Source organism: Chenopodium quinoa, unplaced genomic scaffold, assembly GCF_001683475.1.
Source record: "Chenopodium quinoa cultivar QQ74 unplaced genomic scaffold, ASM168347v1, whole genome shotgun sequence".
Taxonomy (NCBI): domain Eukaryota; kingdom Viridiplantae; phylum Streptophyta; class Magnoliopsida; order Caryophyllales; family Amaranthaceae; genus Chenopodium; species Chenopodium quinoa.
In genome coordinates this window covers 20,653,463-20,670,709 of record NW_018742204.1, presented here as the reverse complement: position 1 = coordinate 20,670,709, position 17,247 = coordinate 20,653,463, and the positions used below count along the sequence as shown (strand labels likewise).

The 17,247-nt window shown below is 34.1% G+C and overlaps 2 protein-coding genes and 1 non-coding gene across 3 annotated transcripts; 1 reads left to right on the top strand and 2 right to left on the bottom strand.

Moving 5' to 3' along the window:
* The first annotated feature begins 270 nt into the window (after positions 1-270).
* Positions 271-7,754, top strand: LOC110722538 (ATP-dependent DNA helicase DDM1-like). Its single transcript, XM_021901807.1, has 16 exons — positions 271-831; positions 1,033-1,136; positions 1,756-2,019; positions 2,111-2,200; positions 2,388-2,734; positions 2,817-3,006; positions 3,096-3,271; positions 4,016-4,085; positions 4,197-4,386; positions 5,133-5,237; positions 5,320-5,414; positions 5,515-5,634; positions 5,790-5,909; positions 5,999-6,097; positions 6,189-6,290; positions 6,944-7,754. The coding sequence occupies exons 2-16, from the start codon at positions 1,065-1,067 to the stop codon at positions 7,178-7,180; spliced, it is 2,277 nt and encodes a 758-aa protein (XP_021757499.1). The 5' UTR covers positions 271-831; positions 1,033-1,064; the 3' UTR covers positions 7,181-7,754.
* Positions 7,590-7,661, bottom strand: TRNAE-UUC. The gene has a single exon. It is a non-coding gene; the product is annotated as a tRNA-Glu (tRNA).
* A 367-nt stretch (positions 7,755-8,121) lies between the features above and the next one.
* LOC110696671 (protein LIKE COV 1-like) lies at positions 8,122-10,587 on the bottom strand. Its single transcript, XM_021874052.1, has 6 exons — positions 10,262-10,587; positions 9,841-9,893; positions 9,444-9,553; positions 8,788-8,955; positions 8,481-8,705; positions 8,122-8,360 (listed from the first exon to the last, which is right to left on the bottom strand). The coding sequence occupies exons 1-6, from the start codon at positions 10,424-10,426 to the stop codon at positions 8,254-8,256; spliced, it is 828 nt and encodes a 275-aa protein (XP_021729744.1). The 5' UTR covers positions 10,427-10,587; the 3' UTR covers positions 8,122-8,253.
* Between the last annotated feature and the right edge of the window lie 6,660 nt (positions 10,588-17,247).

Sequence of the window (17,247 nt, the reverse complement as noted above, 5' to 3'; positions counted from 1 at the left end):
ACCTAGGACTATAGGAGGTCTTATGTTATTAATTCTTTTACTCCGTATTTTTTTTTTTTTTTTTGAAAAGTTTACTTTTATAGGAATTTGACTTTTTATGTTTTTGTCTACCAAACAATTTTATAATCTTCTACTTTCCATGACTTTCCTATCAATAAAACAAGTTTTAAAACTACTCTGTATATGCCATTTGTTAAGGATTTAATTACAGTACTGTACAAATTTCGCCAAAAAAAAAAAAAAAAAAACTCCACAATTTAAATTCAACTACAAATAATTACACCAAACTTAAAAATAACCTAAATAGAAAAACCCCTAGCAAATACCTTGCATTGTAAAATGAGAAATTAACCACTTGTTTTTTTAATTCCCATTATCCACAAACACAGAGACCCATACAATCAAATCACCATTAAATTAAATTATAATTAACAACACACTGCAAAAAATAAAATAAAAAAGTAGGGGTACCCAGTACAAAAAAAAGTAAAGAGATTTGCAGATATTCATGAACAACAGCAATTCAGCAAAGAAAATTCAAAAACTTGGGAATATCCCACCTCCCACCTTATATAAAAAGGCAAGGGCAAAATTGTCATAAAAATTTTCGATTTCCCGCCCAAGACGCATGGTCTAATTCATTAAATTACCATATTTTCCTTCCTTTTTTTTTAATTTAATTTTTTTTAAAAAAATAGTGGTAGTACTACTAGTCTACTACTGCCCTTCTCTCACTTCCTCCATTTTTTCTCTATCCTCACCTCTTCACATTCTTCCTTGAGCAAACCAACTTCTTCTGCAAATTCTTCTTCCATTTTCTCTCTCTTCAAGGTTTGTTTTCTGGATTCTTCGTTTTTTGTCATTTTTCTCGCATTTCGATGTTTTTGGTTGAATTTCAAATTTCAAAAACCCTAAGTTTTTGAGTGGTTTATGTAATGTATTTACAGTTTCTGAATTTTGTTTATGTTTTGGTTTTGTTGATGCTTGAAATTGTTTGATTTCTTACTTGTTTTTTATTTTTATGTTGTTTAGGTTTTGATTTTGGAAGAGGTTAGGGTTTGATAATGGCAGAGGAAAATGAAATGAAGGTTGATGATCCTAACGTTGATTCTCCTACTTCTGTTCTCGAAGACGAGGTATTCTTCGATTTTCTGTCGTTTTATTTGTCAATTGAATTATCAAGTTATAAATTTTGATTATGTCTGTGTAATTGTGTTTTTACTCCCAATTTTTTTGGAAGAATTTATTTGTTGAGTGTGTTTTCCTTCAAACTTACTGTTCATTCATATAAATTTGTGTGTATATCCTTTATGCTGTTTAATGTCTGAATTGTTTAAACTGATATTACTGGTTTGCCTTGCTAATGTTCTTTAATTGTTTACCAAACTCTCACATTTTCGACGAGGTTTTCTACCATTGTTGTTCACTTGTTCAGTGTCTTGTTCAATAGTCATAATGTTAGACTACCTCCGTTTTATATTATTTGCAACGATTTGACATAAAATAGAGAGGAAAAATGTCTAATGGTTGCCAATAATATGAAATGGAGGTAGCATTTTTGACTCTCAATTGGTATGATAAACAACATTTTAGTAGTGTTGTCGAGCTCTTGTTTGTAAGTGTGTGCTTTGATAGCTGGTTACTGGATTTTGGTCTAGCATTGCTATTGATTTTTCTTCGTTCTGATTTGAACTTTGTCATTGCGTTTAGCCTTTGATAATTTTTTTTTATTTGTTAATTTCTGTGAACCTACAGGATATAGTAAAGGAAGAACCTGAAGTTAGCGATGTACTTATAGAAGCAAAAAATGGAGATGCTATTCTTATATCGAAAGAAATGGCAGAGGAAGAAGAGAAGCTGCTTGAAGTGAGAGTGAAAGAAGAAATTGCTGAGAAGGAAAGATTGGCGGCTGAGGCAGCCACCCTTAACGAGTCTCAGTTTTCTAAGTTGGATGATCTTTTAAGTCAAACACAGCTCTACTCTGAGTTCTTGTTGGAAAAGATGGATGACATTACATTGGTATGTGTTATTAGCTTTTTTGTATGCTATTGTTGGTTGTTGTTGCGCTTGTATATGCTGATTCTTTTCTTTATGTGCTTGATGACTATAGAATGGAGTGGAAGAACAGGAAGAAGAAGAGCTGAACAAAGGAAAAAAGAGAGGGCGAGGCGGTAAGAAGAAAGCTGTACAATATAACGATGTAAGTACTTTACTTAATGAATTAAAAAATGACATTGTTGCATTTTCTGATGTGTGATCTACATGTGGATAAGTTGTTTTGTTGAAGATGAAGCTTATTTGTTTCTTAGTCCAAAATTTTTGATTATATATTTGTGGCCATTGGTTATCTATTTTGTGGTGTAATTGATGTGTATCTCTTTGTGCAGAAGAAAGCTAAGAGAGCAGTTGCAGCTATGATTACTAGATCTAAAGAAGGTACAGCTGCTGAAGATACTGATCTTACTGAGGAAGAAAGAATTGAGAAGGAGCAGTCTGATCTTATACCATTGTTGACTGGTGGGAAGCTGAAGTCTTACCAGATCAAAGGAGTGAAGTGGCTTATTTCTCTCTGGCAGAATGGTCTAAATGGAATCCTAGCTGATCAAATGGGACTTGGAAAGACAATTCAGACCATTGGGTTTCTGGCTCATCTTAAAGGAAAAGGTTTGGATGGGCCTTATATGGTTATTGCTCCTCTCTCTACTCTGTCAAACTGGATGAATGAAATGATTAGGCAAGTATTTACTACTGCGGTTGTGTTTTAGTTGCTTCCTTAGTTTCTCAAACATAATGCCATTTTGTTCTTCTACTATCAGGTTTACGCCATCAGTGAAAGCCATAATTTATCATGGTGATGCAAAAGAAAGGAATCAGATACGCGTGAAACATATGCCCAAAAGCATTGGTCCGAATTTCCCTATAGTTATTACTTCTTATGAGGTAGCTCTAAATGATGCCCGTAAACACTTGAGGCATTACAAGTGGAAATATGTTATAGTTGATGAGGTAAAATATTAACGCTTTGTGTTGCATTTTCTGTTCTTTATCTTTGCTTTTTAGAGGGCTTACTCCAGTGGTGGTTGTATGTTGAATAGGGCCATCGTCTGAAGAATTCAAATTGCAAGCTATTCAAAGAGTTGAAGCGTTTGCCTATTGAGAACAAGCTTTTGTTGACTGGAACACCATTGCAGAATAACTTGGCTGAGCTGTGGTCGTTATTGAATTTCATTTTGCCTGACATATTCTCATCTCATGAAGAATTTGAGTCTTGGTTTGTGTTTTACTTACACTAGTTATTTTGGCTTGTTACCTCATCAATATCGCAATCTAGTTTTGAAATACTGCTGTGCTGTATTGAAGTGTAGGAGGATCTGACATGCAACATCCAATGTACAATTGGGTGTTGAAGTACACCTAATTTATGTCAACTTTCTTAACATATACTTTGATTTCAGCTTCTTGGTTTACCTTGGCTTTATAAAAATTGATGGACACTGAAACTTTATTTTTATAGTAACACTGACTCCTTAAACCTTTTACTTACTCTTGAATCTCTGGGCGGATTCTATTGTCATGGCTTTGAGAAATAAGATTTGAATTTCATATTCTGAATATGGAAAATTTGAAGCCAGCATGAATAGAGTTCATTTTTAAAATAAATGTTTCTTTGTCCAACATGAATAGAGATCATATTACAGCTTTCGGGGCACCTAAATTTGTTACTTTAAGGTTCCATTAGAATTTTTAAAAAAAGTTTCTTGATTGAGTTATTCGATATCATCATAATTTTACAAGCAAAAAGTAAAGCTAGATCTTCGATTGTGATGGCTGTTCCTGTTAAATGATTAACTATTAGTTTTTTTTTTTTTTTTTTTTTTTTTTTTTTTTTTTTTTTTTTAAATGTAATATTGATTTAAATTTTATGGAGCTTGAGTAAGGGGGTAATGAGATTATCTCCCTTGTGTCACTTAAACTCGGGCTGTTCGATATTAATGGCACGTTCATTTTTTTACAGGTTTGACCTGTCAGGAAAGCGTAGCAATGAAGAAGTGAAGGAGGAAGTAGAAGAGAAAAGGAGGGTTCAGGCATGCATTTAAGCTATTTTTAAAAATGCTGTGAACTTTGATATACTTTCTTTTGTAATTATTTAAAAAATTATTTTATTGTGGTATACTGAACCTGTATGTTGTAATTAGGTGGTAGCCAAGCTACATGCCATATTACGTCCATTTCTCCTTCGCAGAATGAAGGCTGATGTTGAACAATCTCTCCCCGGCAAAAAGGAGATAATTTTGTATGCTACCATGACTGAGCATCAAAAGAATTTTCAGGAACACCTCATCAATCGAACGTTGGAAAATCATTTAGTGACGAATGTAAGCTTAGGTAAGGCATACAGTTTATATTACGGTTCTTGTCCACACTGGTTAACAAACCTGTAGCTTCTTAGAAGCACCCTTATCTTTTAAAATGCAAGTATATTGTAGTTTAGTACATCTTTTCCGTTCCTATGATACCAACGATATATGTGGAGATGATGTGTATCGTGTGATTTTTCCTTTTCTGATAAATTTGTCATGCCTATATAAAGCTTGTTTGACAATTGAGATTATTATCTCTGAGAATCAAGGTTATTGTTCTGACTGTTATGTATTCTTTTTGATATGGCTTTAATTACCTGCCATATTTGTGGATGCTAGCATGTTTAAGTGCTAAAGTGCATGGAAAAAGAAAGAGCTGGTGTTTAAAGTTGAATTGTGACCCAATCATCAGTTGTATTAGTATGTTGATGGCTCAGTGGTTGTGAAGTGGCTATTAGAGGTTGATGGATTGTTTTGAAAAGGCGGTCCACAATCCATTATTATCTCATAAATTAGCAGTATTGGCAGTATCAGTTGTTGATGTTGTAGTGTGACTAGCTTCCATTAGGTTTTTTTTTACCCCTTATTAATCTAGTGGTTTATGTGTGGCTCAGTAAATAAAATTGAATTAAGCAGTCACAAGCTGTAATAGTACCTATTAATGTTAGTGTTATGTAGAATTGTTGATAGTTTGGTTTCAAGCTATTATGCTTTAAATTTACAATCAATTATTGTCTGATAACATGGATTATGTTCATTCCAAAATTGCAGGACCTGTACCACGTGGTTTTAAAGGAAAGCTTAATAATCTGATGATTCAACTCAGGAAAAATTGCAATCATCCAGATCTCTTGGAATCTGCTTTTGATGGATCATGTGAGTGCCTAGGATGACCAAATTTAAAAGTCTGTTACTTAGTATCTCTTATTTAATGATTTTGGAATTCTCCTTGTGGCAGACTTCTATCCTCCTGTGGAACAAATAGTTGGACAGTGTGGCAAATTCCAGCTGCTGGACAGGTTGCTGGCTAAACTCTTTGCCCGAAAGCACAAGGCAAGTATTTGAAGTTGAAGTTTGCACTTATCATGTCTTACTGGGTGATGTAGTTTTATTTCTACTAGTGATTTCTAATCTAGTAGTTTATTGCTCTTAGGTTCTTATATTCTCTCAGTGGACCAAAATTCTTGACATAATGGATTACTACTTCAGTGAGAAGGGATTTAAGGTTTGCAGAATTGATGGCCATGTGAAACTTGAAGATAGGAGGAGGCAGGTCTGTGCTTGTGGGCTTGCATTAAAATTTATGCCAATTTTTGCTCATCATTTTATTTTCATGGCTTGTAATAGCCTTCCTTTATTCTGGATTTTTTTAAAAATTGTGTTTCCCGTTGACTTGAAAAATTTTCTGATGCATCTATTATTCTACAGATTAATGATTTTAATGACATAGACAGCGAATATAGAATATTTCTTCTCAGTACAAGGGCTGGTGGATTAGGAATAAACCTTACTGCTGCGGACACTTGTATTCTCTATGACAGTGACTGGGTAAATTTTCACTTTTGTTCTGTGATTATTTATTTTTGTTTCTCACCTGAATTGTAATGTTATTCACGAGAATTGCATCTACTTGCCAGAACCCCCAAATGGATCTGCAGGCAATGGATCGTTGTCACAGAATTGGTCAAACTAAGCCTGTTCATGTTTACAGGCTTGCCACTGCACTATCGGTTGAGGTACTTTCCTGATTAAATTGGCTCTGTTCTTGTGAAATAGACTTCAATGCCTTTTGCATCTGTTGAGGAACTTGAGGTTTTTTTTTTTCAGGGTCGTATGCTGAAAAGGGCTTTTAGTAAGCTGAGGCTTGAACATGTAGTCATTGGTCAGGGGCAATTCAAGGCTGAAAGGACAATGAATAATATTTTGGAGGTATCTTTCTTGCAACATCTTATTCTGCTGCTTTGGGTGAAAGGATGAAAAATGTTTTGCTGGATTTGTCATATAGCACAAAATGAGAAAACTAACTGTATCATTGTTCCTCTCTACGGTGAGGAAAATAATTCGAAAACAAGTGCTCAAGCCTAATCTCATCAAGGGGTTGTGCACACCTATAATATTTATCACTATGATTATGTCCAACTGAAATATTGTTATTTGAACATCTTGTATTGAATCCATCTTCCATGCAACTAAATGGGGCCTTAGTACGGTGTAACAAAACTTGACTTGCAGTGCGTATTCGGGTAGGGGGTTATTCTGCCCCACTCTCTATTTCATTTTTGTCATGACTGCTAATGGCTACATTGCCTGTTCTTTAATCTGTTATGCTGCTGATTATCTAAGGTGTTTTACATTCTTCTCTGGCTTTGTTGCTAAGTACAGTTATTGTTACAGCTGAGTGCCTTACATTTGACCGACTAGCATGTCTAATTTTCACATGTTTTCATAAATCTGTTTTGACTTTTGTCAAACCTGTGTATATTGATGTTAATTCATTTTGAAAGGTTTGTTTGATATTTTTTATGCATTGGATGTGTCATACTGTCATGTTCTCTTTGTAAACCGCTCTTGTTCATTACCAGGAGGAGGATCTGCTGGAACTTCTCCGAGAGGAAGAAGATGCTGAAGATAAAATTGTGCAGACAGAAATCAGCGATGAAGACCTTGAAAAAGTGCTTGATCGTACTGACTTGCTAATTGCATCAGGTGATAAAGGGGAGGCTGAAGTTGAGAAATTTGTGCTGCCCCTCAAAGGGCCTGGATGGGAGGTGGTTATTCCGACCGCAACAGGTGGTGTCTTGTCCACTCTTAATAGCTAGTAGTCTAATGCTACTCTTTACCAGTGAACACGGGACTCCCCTAGTGCATTTTATCAGCAGGGGGCTGGTGTGATTTTTTTGCGAGGTTAGTAGATTAATCTTTGTGCACCGTGGGAGAATATCTCCTGCTCCTTTCATTTTGTTTCATTGGCATTTAAAGAGTAGGAATTGCCATGAGAAAGGAAGCTGGATTTTGTAAATTACGTTGTCAGCTGTGTAGATTTTTTGGTCCTGGTGTTCTGACTCTTATTATCTATGAATTAATCGACAGTTTATGGGGCAGTATATAATGGGGTTTTTTTCAATGTTGCTCTCTATATAAGCTAGTTGAACTTGGAAGCTGAAATATGGCACCTTCAAGGTTTAAACCAACACTTTTGGCCTATGTTATACCTCGGGAAAAAAAGAATTCCGTTGCCGGGAATCGAACCCGGGTCTCCTGGGTGAAAGCCAGATATCCTAACCGCTGGACGACAACGGAAGATGTTGATCTAATCATTAGTTTATGAATTTGATAATCTGAATAAAGTATCGTTTACAACACACTAATTACAGGCTCAAAGTATTGTTATACTACGTATTTATTAATCCAAATTTGGTGTAAACCTTATTGATCCTTTTTTTCCTTCTCCTGTTGTTTTACTCTGTATCAAACAATATAAATAAGTACATTGAATTTTTAAAAACAAAAATTTATATGAGACGATCTCAAAACAAAATGTTGTGAAACCATAGTACTTTATATCATTGATGGTTCTCTTATTCCTTCATCACAGTAACTGAAGTATAACAATACAGATTTTTCAGTAGAAAGCTGATCACATTTCCAACTCTTGTTCTAACAACTAATTATACAATTAACAAGATAATCATTGTCAAAACCTAGTTTTTCATCATCATCATTAGAGGCTCCTGTCTTCCTTCTCAAAGCTGAACTCCAGAACCTAAGGCAAAACACACCGTGTTAGACCATCATAATCCGGTTTCTTGCGCTTTTGCTATGGCCTGTATGAGAATTCACCTTGCATTTTCTGTTTTAATTCCTAAAGCTTCATCATCTGCAGAAACCGATATTAAACTGGTAATTTTGAAATATCCTCGCCTCTTACTGCACGCATGATTTGTGCATCTACTGTAGTCAGTATTTGGGGAATTGACATGCCTCCAGAGATGACAATTTCTGTCCCAAAGTTTTTTGAAACAAGTCAGAAAATATAGACTGATACATTCCAATTACTAGTAAGTAGTAAGTAGTCATTTTTGCATATCTTTGAAATATCTTTCAATTTTCTAAGCTTACCTATGCCTTCGCGGACCGAGAGATTAGGCCTCAAAATATCTTTAGAGTTTACAAGAAACATGTCACCCAAGTACAGGTGATTTGTTGGTACATAGACACAGAAAAGTTCCTCTTCACCCATGTGGCTGTGAAGGGTGACAGTAGACGTGATAAATGCCAGTGTATATTCTCCTATGCGAGGATGTTTGATCATAGCCACTTCCTTAAAAGCTCGCGAGTTCTGATCTGAAATAATGACCATTGTCATCAAGTTATTAACTCAAAGATTAGGTCAAGGCTCATAGGATTTAACTGTATGTACACATACCTGGTGATATTGCTGCACTAATCTGTTTCGAAGCAGAGTATATATAGCTTATAAGGGGCATTTTCTTGATAAACCACTCCCCCAGCTGGAGGATGGAAGCTCCCAACCATGATGACATAATCACTCCCACCAAGAAAATGAATGTAATAGAGGTCACAAAGCCAAGGCCTAGAAATTTTCGCAATAAGATTAATCAATTGATCACATAGTCCATTTTCAGCCATTCAGATAGCACATTAGAGTTATATTACTATATTAGCTTAAAATTTATGAAGTTTAAGTAAAAAATTATGGAAGTTTTTAAGAGTTAAGGTTTTGTTAAAGGTTTTCCATTTAATCTTCTACTGCATTAAGAGGCATTCGTGAAGTTCAACAGCAAAACATTGCCTACCAGATGAGGAAAACTCTTAGCTTAGCGGACACTAGCTAGCAGCTAGTATCAGGGCTGAGAGCTTAAGCATGTATGAGAACGAGAGTCAGCTCTATTTACATGTATGATGTATGAAATAAAAGTGAAAACTACACTATTACATTCTTTTTCGAATCAAACAGCATCCTGTTCCTCTTTCAATCTACAATGACCCAAGTACCAGGAAGTAAAATTATCTCATACGAAAACACAAGTATACAGCAGAAAAAGATATAGTAGTACTAACCAAATATGTTTATTCCGAGTTGGGTAAAAATTGGTGAGAAGAATCCATCCACAAAATGAATAAACCACCAAGTGAAGTAAAAGGTGATGGCTATAGGAAGCAGAATCACACTGGAAAAAAAAAAAAGCCATATAAAACAACGAACAATATATTTGAAATTTATAACATAATATATAATTAAATAAATTAACTCCTTCCACCCCATTTTAATCCATACATTGAGGTTTTGGACGACGAAACAGAAATATAAATGTAGAGAATTAGAAATACTCATAACAAACTTTAAGATGAAACACGGTTTTACATTTTGATCAAAATTACATGCAATCTTGTTACAAACACGATATAATTAAAAGAGTTACAATATAACATTATAGCATAAGAATTAGATATTCACCTTCCAGACATAAACTTCTTTGTAGCCCAACTTCGAATGACTTTGCAACATGCCTACAAAATTAACATTACCAAATATTATGATGACTAAGAATATATTAAAATGTATGAAAATAGATCAAGCATACCATTATCTTATCTAATACAATTGAAAGATAAAAATAAACGATGAATTACAAGAATACGATTTCCCATATATGCATTGATTAAAGAAAAATCTAATCTTACACAATCAATTGCAGACAACATTCAAGCAAAACATAAGATTATTAACTAATTAAGGAAACCATTAAGAATTGGTTATGTAAATATCAAATTGGTTGTCAAATGAAGCTAGATAAACAATGAAAATCATCATATAACACGTAAAAAAATTGACAAAGTTTAACAGAGACAAAATCATGAAAAAGAATAGAAGGAACCTCTTTGCCGGAGGAAGTGTGATGAAATGATAAAGGACAAGAAGAAGGAGAAGAAGGGGCTGAAGGTTTCGAGGTTTCGAGGGTGGACACCAATGGCGGAACACTAACGGGGATTAGTAGCTCTAGATCTCTGTCTCTTTCTCTTTCTCTTTCTCTTGTTCCCATTTTTCTTTTGTTTTCCTGGAGTTCGTTATTTCATCAAAATGAGGCTAACTAACTTTTTGTGGTTTTTCTATTTAGGGACGAATTTAGAAATATATGACAAAATCAAGTATGGTATGATTGTTGTTTAATAAGTAAATAAAGAGATAGTCTCTATCAAATGACAAAATGGTAAATAAAACATTTATTAAGCAAATTTAGGATTAAAGATCACCTAGTTTATACAAAGTAGCATTTAAGGTTGCATTTTTTTCTCAATTTGTTTTGTATATTTAGTGCATATATATGGGAGGTGTTAAATACCGCCAACAAAAATTATCAAAACCGCCAACTTTTTAAGCAAAATGTCATTATTGCCCTTACTAAAATACTAAATCCAAACCCATCTTTCTCCTCTTTCTTTTTTCCCTCTCATCAACAACCCCTCCAGATCCCCAAAAATAGCCACCACCACCACAGAGACAACCGACGTACCAGTCAGCGGCGTTCAAGAGGTGGTGGCGCGTACATGGGTGACGGTGGTTGACGGTGGGGACATGGCTAGAAACCGGGGAAGGAGGTAAATTTGCCTATTATCCTTTTGTTTTGAATTTAAGGTTTTTTTTTTTAAAATTTCGGTGGCTGGTAACCGGCGCTCAAAACCAGTTGACCGCCACCGGTAACCGACGGTCAAAACCGGTTGACCATGCTGGTCAATCGGTTTGACCGCCGGTTACCGGTGGCGGCCAACCGGTTTTGAGCGTCGTTAGCCAACAACTTTTTTTAAAAAAAAAGAACTTTTTTTTATTCAAAACTTATTCTAATTAATTGTTATTATTATTACAAAATAATTATAATTAATTTTATTACTATTGTTGTAGATAATTATATTGATTAAATGTTATTATTCTTGGCAATCTAGTGTAGATGGTGGTAGTTGACGCGGTGGTTGTGGGTTTGTAGTGGTCGACATGGTGGCGTGGGTGGTACCGGTGGTGTGATTGGTGGTGGTTGATGTGGTTGCTTTAGAAGTGGTGGATGGAAATCATGGAATGAAGTTAAGAGAAAGAATATGGGGAAAATTTTAGTAAGGGCAATGTTGTCCCTTTACTTGAAATTTTGGCGATTTGATAAATTTTGTTGGCGGTATTTAGCAATTCACCTTTGGATATTTTTCTCAATTTTTAGAGAAATTCTTTCTTGAATAGGTTTGAAGCTAGTTATAGGAAATCATGCAATGGAGAAAAGAGGAGTATTTGAGGAACCTAATTAGAAAGAGGAGGAGAAAGGCCGAAATGGAGCTAGAAGACATCATCTAGCTGAGTTAATGCCTTTGGTTTAAAGCAAGTTTTGGAGATCAAAATCCTAATGAAATTTCATTATACATGTACATATAAATACTTAATTTTCGAAGAATTTAATGCTCAAAAATCTTCTATTAAAATATGTATATATATAGGTATTCTTTCATCCTTATCATCGTGTATACAAATTTAGGAACAAATTTATTCTATTCTCAATTAATTATCCAATTATCTTAAATGAAAATTTTCACTTTCTTAAATCATCGACCCATATAATGCGGGTCACATCGACGAATATATCACTCTCAATTCATTGACTTATAAGTTATAACCTTACACTATTTTTTTGTTGCGAATAACCTTACACTATTATATTACCTTTGTCGCTTTAATTTGCGCCATTTTCTTTATGAAAGTCGTGTCTTAATGATTGCTACATACATGAAACACCAACTGCACCACTTTACTCTAACAAAGATGATTTTAGGTGCAACATTTTTTCTTATATCATTTTCATTTAACCAAAACTTATAAAGTAATAAAGTAAAATTATAACTAACTTTAAGATATTACTCTCCACATAATTTTGACCATCAACATCTTTAATTAGAGGTTAGTAAATAAAAATTATGAAAAAATTAATTTATAAAAGTAGACATTATAACAAATCCAACAACATATTATTTGATGATATTTATATATTACACTGAAAAAGGCAGAGGGAGTATGAGTTGTCCTAATATAGAATAGTTGATTGTAAAAGTCGTTTCATTAAGGTGAAAAGAACTTACCCTAAAAATCCAAAGTGGAAGACAATCCTATCGAATGGTCTCTTTAACGGTTGTGCCGCCTAATTTTTTACCTTCAAATCCTTCATTCCAATTTGAAATTGAATTTCCCGGCTGACCTAACAGCGAGCGAGCGAGATGATAACAGAGAAGCTCGTCGATGATCATCATGCTTTCGCAGCGTAATTTCTCTCTCCTCTCCATAATTCTTCTTCTGCGATGTCTTACTCTTGTCGATCATGTTCAATTCATCTGTTCTTACTTGAATTTCCGATTGTTTTCTTCGAATTTTCATTGTTGAATGCATTTTCATGTTTTAGGTTTTGATTTGTTGTCGACTAATTTGCTGCGTAAAAGGTTTACTCGTTCGAATTTTACTTTGAATTCGGCAGATTATCTTCATTCTTATGTTAATTGTATAAATTTTAGCTGTTTTTGCAATTTTTATAGTGAATTCTTTGGAATTGTGTACAAATTTTCTGCTGAAAGTCAATTATCTGTTCAAATTTTGTATTTGTGGATTTTTGAATTCAATTGTGGAGTTGTATAATTGTATAGTTTGTAATTAGGTCACGTTTAGTGGTCGTGTACTCTTGCGATTGAAAAAGATGATTATGTACTTTTTTCAATGGCAATGTAAGGTCTATGCGTTTTTAATAATGTCGATAGCGTCTTGATTGACGTGTTTCGAATTTGGATTATGTCGACTAAATTATACTCTATGCATAAAAAAAAACAATACAAGTAATTTGTTTGTCAGAACAATGAGCCACATTGACTTTGGTGATCCAATTTCATTTAGTATTAGCATATATTTTAAGCTCTATTGTGAAATTAGCACATGTGGTTATATCTTACATCATTAGATTATCATATGGTAGTTCTTAGCAAGTGTGAGAAAAAATTGGCTTAACAAGCTTTGACCTCAACAGCAAAAAATGGCTGTTAAATAAAAAAACAAACACACACACACAAAAGGTGTAGGAAATTACAATAGCCACTCAGAATAGTGATGGAATAGCCAATTTATTGTCAAGCTTATGCTAGCTAGATCGCGCCAAATCCTTTATTTACCACGTTATGGAAAATGTAAAAAACTACTTTTGATGGAGGAAAAATCTTATTGTATTGGCTTCTTGTGTCTTGTTTGTTTTTAACTGAAAAGCCAATTACCAGGGATCAAACGAAACAATCTCTTTACAATTGTATAGGTCAAGTTAAAAGACCTTCTATACTGTTGCACGATTCTTGTTTGGGCCTAATTAAGGGCATTAGGGAAATGCCATGATATAGTCGTTGAACATTGGGTAGAGGAAGGAGAACTTCACTGTAAAAAATGTTTTCCTGCTTATCTGATTTTAAGGAGGTAATAGGATTAGCGTGTTGTTTAGTACATCCTTGCTTATCTGATTTTAAGGAGGTAATAGGATTAGCATGTTGTTTAGTACATCCTTCATTTACATTTAAATGCAACACACCTTCATAGCATGCACTTTGAGGAAGAGATTAAGTAACGTAAGCAGACAAATTAATCAAAATAATTTGTACATGTAGCTAACCCTTCTCTAATCTTGGTGGTGAATTTTTTTTTGATTAAGTAGCTTGTCTACCTACTTCAATCATCTCCTAAAATAGTGCGCTAAAAAAGTGTGTTGCATTTGAAAGAAAACAAAGGAATTATTTAGCCTAGGAAGATATATGATGTAATATACTAATGTATAAGTAGTGATAATCTTTCCGTTACATTTTCTGCAAAATAGGATATGTACTGGTTGTCAACCTTTTCAAGTAGAATGAGGTTGACACAGACCATTTAACAAAGAAGATACTCCCATGGAGAAGTGAGCTAGTGAATGATGGGGTTTTTTGTTAGCAGGGTTTAACATAGCACTTGCTCTTCAATGTTGGTGATTCTGTATGAGCAAATTTCTTGAGAAAGGGCTTAATATTCTTTCTGATTTGATTGACTAAGTCCTTTGGCCATTAAAAAAAGAAAATATTGTTTTGGTTGTCTTTCTCTTTGCAAATTATTTTCAGCACTTTCTAAAAAAAATAAATAAATAAATAAAAATTTAGCATTACTTTTCCTATACTGGATCTGTCCATGCCATGTAATTCTTCCTCATATGATAACTGTTAGTATCATGTAATGATTCTATTGATACTAAGATTTACAAATTAAAGACTTGCTCTGTTGCTCATGATGAACACACATGGCATGCCGGTTTTTTTTTTTTTTTTTTTTTTTTTTTTTTTTTTTTTTTTTCCCTTAAGTCACTAGGGAAACTGGACGAACTTAAACTGCCTGAAGTGTTTGTTTTCATCTTTCCTTGGCTTTTGTCTTGTCATCTGCAAATAATTATCCTCTTCTATTGTTATATATTAAAGATGATTGACATGTTTTATGGGATAGGGATACTAGAATCATAGGCGAAATTTAAGAGTTAAGATAGTGCCTGTGAAGTGTGAGCTATACTTTATCTAAATGAAATTGTCTATTTCTCCAAGGAGCAAGTTTTAACTTTAAACATCAATTGGCTGAATCAATTGTCTTTTTGTGCCTCTGCTTATTTGCTATGAAGCAGAAATTACTGAATTGGCTTTCGGATATAAGTAATAAATTTCTTTGCACTTGCAAGAGTAATATTGAAAGGGAAAAATTCACCGCAATTATCCCAGCTATAAGTAGTTTTCTCATAATATTCCCAATTTTGAGTTACTCTAGGATAATCATAGTTAAGCGGTTCGTCTTCCGAAAATGAACTCAAGAGACCAGTTCACCTGCCAAACCAGCTATAAACTAATAATGTTTGCTGAAGCGATGCTTTATATATTTAGATCAGATGCCCATAAAGTGCTGATATATTGTTGGCTTGATATCTGATAGAATAAAAGTATGAACCCAGATAACAATGGATTTTGAATTTTTGATCAAAGCTTGGACATGACTCTATGAATAGCTAACTCTTTGACTTTACTACTGAAGCAATTCTGACCACAGAGCTGATTTTATGACTTGAAATGTTTCCAATTTTTTACCAAAACAACATATCCATGATCAGTAAGTGATAAAGGTACTGCTAAATTTCCCATTTCAAATCCTAATCTCTTTTGACCAAAATAAGATGAAACTACACATGAAACAAAACAGCTACTCTCATCCAAAACTGGAATTTGTGAAATAGATAGAGAGATAGGGAACACAAAGTTTGTGTTACTGTAAGGAATGAAAGTATGAAACTGGTCCTTGCATTCCAGGGGTAGGAGACTAGGAGGGATGGAAAGCATGGTTGATTTCAGAAAAACAGATCAAAATAAATATGAGCCGATTTATAGCATGCCACGTAGCCTCAATACATGTCTGGGTTGTTTTATTCAGGTCACTGGCTCACTTTGGGATTGGGAATAACTCTCCCTTAGTTGGGAATTTGGGATTATTATTGAATAACTCAGAGTTCAGATTGTTATGGAAATACCTTATATAGTTAAAATTCTTGTGAATTTTTCTTATTGAAAGAATTTGGTTGCAATTCTATTGCATTTGACCCCAAAATAATCAGTGGTCGTCACATGGTCACACCTATGTAAAAGATAATACCTAGCTTGGACCACTAATTAGGAAGCAGGCTGAGTAGAGCTGAATCCATAGAGAATGACTCATAGAGCCTATATGATATCTAAACTAAATTCCAAGCAACAAATCAACAGAGTTTGCAGAGCAGACAACTGATTTTGAAAATGGGAGGAATTACAATGAATTAAGAGCCCAAGGGATTTGACTTCTCACTAGGATGCAAGGGTCAAATTACTACTATCCTCTAACTCTCCAATTAACAACCATATGTTTGCCAAATATATTTGAAACAAGGACTTTCTTTGCATGTGCTAAGTATGATCTACATTTTTGTACAGTGAAAATGAGTTTTCTATATTAACGTTGTCATTGAACAAATCCCTATTATCATGCCTCTGTCTTATGACATGATATCTAAATGAATCATTTATGATACTTTATTAGAGTCAAACTAAGAATTTTCGTTGTGCAAGGAAGTTATTTGATTATGCTTTGACCCTTTGTCTTAATATGCCTGCCTGGTCAATTCTTGACTCTTCTAGATGGATGGGGAGCATCATTAAGGTAACTATGTGATTAGCTTAAGGAATACACTTGTATTGCCGTTAGCATATATCAAATAAGTTGGTAGAGGTACGCCTTTGTTTTTGGAGTTTATGGTTGTATAGTGGACTTTTGACACCAGTTGATAGCATCTTATGGACTTATGTATCTATTTGAAAAGCACCGGATCCCATCAGTATCTGTAGCAGTTATGTACTTGTGTATATTTGAAGGCAAGATAAATATTTGATGTAGAAATTTGATTTCAATATACTATAATATTTTAAACTGGTGAGATAAGATACTATATGAAAATTTTGTTCATGTATTACATGGAACACCTGAAATCAGATGGGGCCTAGCAACTTCCCAGCTCCGGAAAGATCCATGATCTTTTATTTATAATTTTAATACCTAAGTTGCACTCTGCCAAACTTTGGGCACTATTGATTGATTTAGGCTGAACTCACCATGTTGGATTTCTTTTTTCTTTATACTCCATGGTTTGGAGTGAGGTGGAATTTGCCTTTCCTTAATAATTCTTCACACACAACTTCATAGTGGAAGTTTTTGTCCCAGGGAGCTACAAATTTTTCTTTTAGGATAGTGGTTGATTATTGACTTACTCTTGTGTTT